The following is an 8,173-nucleotide window of genomic DNA, read 5'->3' on the forward strand; positions in this document are numbered from 1 at the left end:
AAGGCCCAACTGTCTAGGGAGAAGCAATGGAGGTGTCTCAGCGCTCCTGTTTTAAGATGGGCTGGAATCTTTCTGAAGCCAAAGTACCTGCAAGATCACTTCTGTACAATGGCCCTTTAATTGGCTGTTGGTCCTATAACCAGGGAGGAGCTGTGGTGGAGGCAGTTACTGTACTCTTTACCCTAGATAAAACGTACGGGCTGCTCAGTTGGAAAAAAGGCTGCAATGAAAGCATGCGCGTGACTCGCTAATATTAATAAATAGGGAGCATGCAGACTGACACAGAATGAAATGGTAACAACCAAGCTGGTGTACAGGAGAAAGAATTTATAATTTATTTATACAAATATAAACAAAAATAGAAACATCTGCTGGAGAAGGAAAGAATCAAAAGCAACAGCCAGAGGCCGATCAGTCTGTGATAATTAGCTCATCCACACCCCAGTCCTCATAGCTCCCATCAGGCAGGTAACGACGGATGATGATAGGAATCTTGCGTGCTCTGGAGGGAGGAGAGAGAGGTGAATAGGAATGCCACAGCCTTCACTATGCCATTTCAGCAGGCAATGGCATTGCTGACTTCAGGAAGCTTATGGTAGACCTATGTAGTACTGGTGATTAGGAAAGTCTCAACAAAATTCTCCCTTGTAGGTGCAAAGCACTGAGCATCTTAAGTCTCAAAACAATCAAAGACCGACAGGAACACAGCATCTGCTAACAGCAGTTCCAATTGGAAAGCAAGAAAGCACTGAATACAATTTGACTTAGTGTAAGCAGATTTAAGAGCAAAACATAATTAGATGGTCTAGAATCTAACCAGAGGATCAGGTTTAGAACCATATCAGACCTGAAAAGTAATACAGCACCTTTAACGATCACATATAGGGCTGCTGTTTTTCCAAAAGCAGCTTCCTCATGCCAAGAATTACAATTTAATTCTCGCACAGCACAGGATGCCACTGTATTTTGTGTTACACCCTGACTGCTTTCTAGAGAACACACTCAGATGGTGACCTGAACCAACTTAGGCTGAACTTGGAAATCTGACTGGAGCACAATCCATGGAGGTTTTGGCAGAGATAAAGGGAGCTGTAATAGATATAAAGTCTGCAAGAGCAACTGCAATGCTCTGATCAGAGGGACAAATCAATTCAAGAACGGGAATTAGTAAGTAAAGTAATCCAGTTACTCTGGTTGAAGGATACCTGCCTGTGACATAGTAATCTGCTGACCACACTGGCAAACTGTGGGTCGCCAGGGCACTCTGCTGTGGGCCTCTAAGTAGTATTTCAGAAACTGACAGAAGAGGTTCAAATGAATCTCTCCGTAAGCAAGAGCTGCGTCTCCTGCTAGCACAATAAGCCAAGTATCAAAGGGTGCAGTGAAACAACATTCTTATCAGTCTCCACATCACCAACCTGACCCTAATTTTGTTTATTTAAGCCAGCAACTCATTTGAACACAAGTCTGTTCAGAAGGCTGCTTCAAATTGATTCCTTTCAGAGAATTACATTGATTCCTTATGGGGATCTTGGGTTCTCATCATAGAAATGACTGATATACAAGAGGTCAGGGCACTGCTCATCATTAGGAGTTTGCAAGAACTCCCGGCATGGGAGTGAGCAGCTGTGGAGAAGGTACACGGTGGGAAAGCAGAAGTAAACGGCAATATTCCCTGTTGTTGATGAAAAAGAAGGTTGTCTTGGAATATACTGCATGGAATAAGTTGCTAAGTGCTGAGATAAGCAGAGGATTGCTTGCTTTATAGAAAACAATACATACACTGCCAAAGGCTGGGACTTACTTGAGTTCTTTCATGGCAATCAGCAATGGGTCTGTCTCTCCTTCCAACTCCACCATCACAGGTGCACACATCCTGGGACAAACATCAACAACCATTTGAGAGAACACAGAAAGAACGAGCAGAAAGACAGAAGGGACAGCTAAGCACATGAATGCATACTGCACTCTTATCCATTCTGGGAAGAAGGTTTTCCCCAAGCGGCTATGGACTGAGTTTTCAGTTCTTAATCCACCCCTCATCCTCTGCTAGTCAGCTGGGACTTGAGTGCTGGTCAGATCCACACCTGTCTAGTCTCACTGTGCTGTACTTAAACATGTACTTAAACAATAAGAGTAGATCTAAAATTAAAAATAAAGAGAGTTGAAACACTATAAAATGGGCATCTGACTTGCTTGCATCTTCAAGGATTCCTTCAAAGGAAAACAAAGAGTTAGACTTATGATGCACTCTATCTCCAGAGGGGAAAAAAAAAAAAAAACACATTTTGGTGAGGGCTGTAACAGTGGAGCAAACACAGTTGACAACTATCTGTCTCAGGTGGCAGCAGAAGCAACAGAAATTCACGTTATGTGTGGGTAAGGCCACTGGGGGGCTGCTGCTGGCCTAGAGTCAACACCAAAAGCAGAATATGGAGGTGAAACAGACCAGGCACCAGTGTTTTGGATGAAACGTCTGGCACTGGCCCATTTCATCTCTTCCATTCTTTTGGCCTGCCACCAGTTGAAAGAACACGCACAGAATTCCTTCCTGGAGTAATAACTGGGCAAAAAATAGCTCAGCAAAGCGACGATTAAGCAAAGATCATTTAGAAGCTCGTCAGTGGTAATCAGATCAGCATAATTTTCAGGGTGGATGTAGCTAAGATAGTACCCAGAAAACTCCTTTCAGAGCAATTTCAACACAGACTAATAATCTCACCTACAGAGCAGTTTTTCAAAAAAAAGAAAAAAGAAAAAAAGAAAAAAAAAATCACAAAACTTTCTGGCATGCAATATTAAAACAGATCTGGACAGGTAAAAGGAAGAATTTGAGAGGAGCTAGCTTTAACAGTACTTAAAAGAAGATTTAAATGTTATTACTATTAGAAGTGATGCTTCACTATTCCAAATCCTTAGCAAACGTACAGTTTGCCACAATAAAGCCATATGCTTCAGACTTCAGGCTATGCCATTCCTAGAGTTTTTACAGCCTCGTAATAACAATTAATGATATTACAGAGTATCCCTTCCTCAAAACTTAACTTTGTAAAAATAGTTCTGAGCTTCCCAGCTCATGCTGGCTGCCTTACAAAAGGCAGAATCACAATGCCACATTACCCGCTCTGTTTGCCTGTGACCTCTGAGCTCATTAGAGTGTGTGAGCATCTTGTTTTACAGGCACAAAACCCACAACATCAGTTAGGGTGAGACTCAGAATTAACGTGTGACTGACAGCTTGTAGTATTGCTTTTCACTGTTGACGGAGATGGTGATTCCCAAGCTCAACAGCCAGGCAAAGGATCACATGAGGTTTTAGGAAGAAACGAAGGAGCTTTAACAGGGAGAGACGTTAGAAGAACGCAGTCCTACAGTAGGGATGTGTAGGGATGGCTGGGATACAGATAATACTCACGCTATTTGGAGGGCACGCGTGCCCAGAACTCTGGCTCGCTCGTACTTGGTCATGTAGGGGGTGGTGATGCGCTTCTGGTTCGCCGCCTGTCGCTCTCCGGAGGGGAGGATCTCCACGTTCTCCTGTCCCTCCTGGGAAAAGCACAGCACCGTTACAGTTCGACTGAAAGCCCAGCAGCAGCCCAGCCGGCCGGGTCCTGCAGAGCACCCACCTCCTCTACGTTCTCCAGATCATCCAGCCCCTCATCTTCCTCCACATCATCGAAGTCATCCCCATCAAAGCTGCGGGAGAGAGGCAAGCACACATCGCACAACGCGCCGAGGCCGGGGGACAGGACCCGGGCCTGCGGCTTGAGCTTAGCGTTGAAGCCGGCTGTAGGCCCAGGCCTTGATCCTTGCTCTCAGTCCCCACACCGCCCCAGCCCCGCTCTCACTTGTCCTCGTTGTCCGACATGTTGCTCCCTTTCTCCTTGGAGGAAGTACGATTCACTTCCGGTCGCCCGACACGTGACGTAACGTTTTCCGGAAGTAGCCCGGCGGCGCCGTTGCCACGGAGACGGGACGCCTCTCTGCCCGCCCAGATCTCCCATCTTCTTCTCCCAACGTCGCCACCAACCATGGCCTCGTCGACGGGAAGGAGATCAGCGGGAAGAGGCAGAGCCCTGTACAGCCCCGAGACCCGGGAGGTGCTGAGAGGTAATGGATTTTGCGGGAGGGAGGGAAGGCCCCGGGGACGCGGGGAAGGTTGCTGTGGGCCGTGTGGAGCAGTCAGATAAGTGCGTTTCCCCCCAGGCTGACTTCTGTCCTGGGCGCTGCGGGGCCGGGGGAGCCCAGTGGGCTGTGTGGTGACACGTAGCTGCTGTTTTTTAGCCCTGATGGAGGAGTCGAAGCTGACGAGATTCCAGAGGCGATGCCTGATGGACTGCCTGAGGCGTAAGTGGTGCCCATCTGAACTCGTTCCCCAGCATTGTGGTGAATGGCTTCTGCTGCTCGCCCTGAGGGATGGCATTCACCTTCTGCCTGGTTGGGGGGACACATCCTGTTCTCTCCATGTTTTGTGTGGGTACTCATTGAGATGTCCCCAAGGATCTGCCCAAGAGACTTGATGTGATGGTGTGAGGTTTCTGTGGAACCAGGATCTGCAGCCTGGAAGGTCACCTGCATCCTGGGCTGCATCAAAAGAAGGGTGGCAGAAGGATGAAGGAAGGTGACTGCCACCTTCTGCTCTGCCCTCGTGAGACCCCATTTGGAGTGCTGTGTCCAGGCCTTGACACAAGAAGGATATGGAGCGTTGGAATGGGTCCAGTGGAAAGCCACAAGGATGCTCACAGGGCTGGAGCACCTATCCTGTGAAGACAGGCTTGGGGAGCTGAGCTTGTTTGGCATGCAGAAGAGAAAGCTCTGGGGAGACCTCACTGCAGCCTTCCAGTACTTGAGGGAAGCTTACAAGACGGATGGAGACAGACTTTTTACACTGTATAATGGTGATAGGACAAGGGGGAATGGCTTTAAACTAAAAGAGAGGAAATTCAGGTTAGGTATTGGGAAGAAATTTTTCACTCAAGAGGGCAGTGAGGTGCTGGCACAGGCTTGGCACAGCACCATCCCTGGAGGTGCTCAAGGCCGAGTTGGATGGCCCTGGGCAGCTTGACCTGGTGGATGGAAGCCCTACCAATGGCAGAGGCTTGGAACTGGATGCGCTTTGAGGTCCCTTCCAACTTCAGCCATTCTATGATTTTATGATCTTCTGCTGGCAGTAGCTGGGGCCACTTGCCCAGACTCCTCTGTTTGACATCAGTATGTTGGGTTTGTTCTCTAGGGGGAGATTCTCTGCCCCTCCAGTGCCACCCCACCTCCAGCCAAGAACCAGTGCCTGTGCCTCCTGCTTCCTCCCCAGCATGCTGTCAGCCAAGCAAGCTGTCAGCTAAACCCCATCTTCGGCCTGCTGAAGTCTGCCGGGCAGGAGACGCCTATACCCGAGAGAAATTCAGGCCACAGGCAAGGCGTAAGTAAGCAAACATTGCAGAAAAATAAATTGCTCTGCCCAGTTCTTCTCTTTCGCTTATGTCTAACCCTTCAGCACCCTTAGGTAGTATTCTTAATTATTCTTCATGCTTTCTGTCTTGAAAGATGCTTAAAAAAGAGATCTCTGAGGGAGCGCCTGCTGCAAATGCTCACAGAGATCTGCCTGCTGACACGGGGACAGTAGGTGACAGGAAGTCACACAACCCTGTGTAACAAGAGAGCACTGTGTAATTTTCTAGCTTGTAAATATGGGTGAAACTTTAGAGGTCAGATTGGTTTGCCCTTTACCATGTGTATTGCAGTTCAGTCTGGGGCTGCACCGTCACTTACATCATGCTTCCTCTGCCATCATTAGCAGCAAAGCAGGGCAGGCAGCAACTTGCTGAGGGAACACGCTGCTAACAATTCATTTTTATCCATGGCATTCACAGGAGATTTGGAAAGGGAGAAGCAGAGGCTCCAAAATATCTTAGCAACTGGGAAGGATGTGGTGGAACATCGAGCGAAACAGATACTGGTTCAGACAAAGGAAGAGGAGATGCCTGAGTTTGACCGCTTTGAAGAACGTATGTCTTTGTGTGATCTGGAGGAAGGCACAGGGGTGGCCTGGGCAGCTGTGCCTTCCAAGGGTTGGGATGACAGGCTGTGCAGCCACAAATCTGAAGCCCACGGTGAAAGGGCACAGATGCCAGGTTCCACAAGGAAGGACTTAACTGCTGAGATGCTGTGATCTGGCCTTGCTTGCAGAAGTTATACTGCAGTGGTTTGTTGGGAGATGCAAGCTGTTTGGACACAAGACAAACTGCTGGCAGAGGGAATACCTAGTGAATTGCAAGGGTAGCCTGGACAGAAAGTCCACGTTCTGTAGATCCTTTCTCTAGCCAGCATAACTCGGTGTAACCATCCTGACTGTGGTTTGGCCTCTGTTTACTTTGACTCCAAGATCAGTGCAGTTACAGAAGTAGAGCTTAAATGCAGAGCAGAATTTCAGCAGTGGTGTACTTTGGCTTGCAGAGTATTCTGGGATGACACAACTCTGCCTTATCCATCTCTGTACATGAATCTCATGTGAGCACTTCAGCCAGCCCTTCCTTAACCAGGGCAGCACAGACTGACAGCAGTCAAATAATGAGAATTGCCTATACAAAGAAAGAGAGTTGTCTGTTACAAAGAAAAGCAGGATGTGGAAGGGAGCTGTGCAGGGCAGAGGGGCTTCCCACTAAATGTAAGGGACTGTTAGAGTGTTTTGGTGGCCTGGGGAAAATGTGTGGGTATCAGAATAGATACCATTCCTCCCTTGTGGGGCCACTTTTCCAACAGAACTAGGGCTCACAGCCAGATGGAAAGGTGTTTTCTTGTCTTTTGGCTGGATCCTATTTCCACAGTGTTTTCTCTTGTCTGTCAGTGGTGAATGAAGTTCAGGAGAGGAGGGAGTTCCTGGCAGAGATGGAAGCCCTAGGACAGGGCAAGAAGTATCAGAGAATTATCTTCACTGAAATCTCACAGGTACGTAAGATTCTTGACAACAGTGGTCCCACACAGTGCCTTGAGGGCATCACCCATGTCAGAATCTTTAAAGCAGTCTCCCTCTGACAGACAAGCAGGAAAGAGGTGGGGAGAGTTTGCTTTTGCAGCAAAAAGCAGGCATGAGTTTGAGAAATCAGGTAACGTGATTTTCAGCCTTTCTTTCCACATCTGCATGTAACTTAATCAGGGAAGGAGAACCTTTGTCCCTGGAGTGACAAAAGAAAAAAGGAGAAAAAAAACCAACTCCTGGCATTCTCACTCAGCCCTTCCCCTTTGTGCTTCGCAGAAAATACGGGAGATGGAAATCATTGACAAGAAGAGAAGTGAGGAAGTGAAAGAGATCATGACAAAAGACTTTCCTAGTGGGAACAAATCTGGTCTCCTCGACTAGGCCAAGGGAAAAAAACACAAGTGCAGTTTGTTCCCAACTTTTCTCCCAGGCCCTGGGCATCGGTGTCTCAAAGCCTGGCCTGCACCCTGCCCATCTCCTAGTGGTTCCCCTGAAGAAGGGGCAGTGTGACCTGTTGCCTAAAGCCAGAAGGCAGGAACAATTTGTACACAGCTTGTAAGAGAAAGAAGCTGTTGTAAAAATCCCTCCCATGCACTGGATCCCTTCACACTCTACAACGTTAAATAGATGAAAACACAGTAGCAGCTATTAAACCATGACAAAGAAGAGCCTCCTTCTGAGTCTGCATTGCCTCAGAGTACAGCACTCTGCACAGCTGAAAACATCACCCCTTCTCCTCCATCTACCCAGAGGCAGAGGTTTCTGGTGGCAGTACTCCGCAAACACATCACCATCCATATCTACAACCCACTCCAGTCCACACGAGCCTGGGAATGGCTGTATTGACACGTGTGAGGAGGAAGATGCAGTCGCCTGGCCTTGCGCAAATGTGAGCCTCCAACATTATTGCAGGTCAGCATGACAGCATCAGCAGACTTTTCAGCAGCAGCTGAACTGAGCAGGCGCTCAGGAACACAGCTGCAGCATGGGGGGTTGGGGAGAGGGGATTTCAGCCCAGAGCATGCTGATCTTTGCAGCAGGCTTGCTGTGGTTTTATGGTTCCTGAAAGCATGGTATGCTGAATAGCCATCAGCTTCCCACAGCGCCTGGAAATGGCTGTTGACTCACCAGGCTGAAGCATGATGCCCCTCTATTCCCACATAAAAATGAAACTCAGAAATTAAGATCCTATCATCT

At 48.0% G+C, this 8,173-nt stretch overlaps 2 protein-coding genes across 2 annotated transcripts; one reads left to right on the top strand and one right to left on the bottom strand.

Annotated features, from left to right (window-relative positions):
- Positions 1 to 312: 312 nt before the first annotated feature.
- Positions 313 to 3,915, bottom strand: POLR2F (RNA polymerase II, I and III subunit F). The gene is made up of 5 exons (XM_003202245.4): positions 3,849 to 3,915; positions 3,627 to 3,696; positions 3,416 to 3,546; positions 1,805 to 1,876; positions 313 to 502 (listed from the first exon to the last, which is right to left on the bottom strand). Exons 1-5 carry the CDS (start codon positions 3,866 to 3,868, stop codon positions 412 to 414), a joined length of 384 nt encoding a protein of 127 aa, XP_003202293.3. The 5' UTR covers positions 3,869 to 3,915; the 3' UTR covers positions 313 to 411.
- Positions 3,916 to 3,974: 59 nt separating this feature from the next.
- C1H22orf23 (chromosome 1 C22orf23 homolog) lies at positions 3,975 to 7,642 on the top strand. Its single transcript, XM_031554442.2, has 6 exons — positions 3,975 to 4,110; positions 4,285 to 4,347; positions 5,234 to 5,419; positions 5,871 to 6,005; positions 6,845 to 6,945; positions 7,253 to 7,642. Exons 1-6 carry the CDS (start codon positions 4,032 to 4,034, stop codon positions 7,355 to 7,357), a joined length of 669 nt encoding a protein of 222 aa, XP_031410302.2. The 5' UTR covers positions 3,975 to 4,031; the 3' UTR covers positions 7,358 to 7,642.
- The last annotated feature ends 531 nt before the right edge of the window (positions 7,643 to 8,173 follow it).

Source organism: Meleagris gallopavo, chromosome 1 (assembly GCF_905368555.1).
Source record: "Meleagris gallopavo chromosome 1, MGAL_WU_HG_1.1, whole genome shotgun sequence".
NCBI classification, from domain to species: Eukaryota; Metazoa; Chordata; class Aves; order Galliformes; family Phasianidae; genus Meleagris; species Meleagris gallopavo.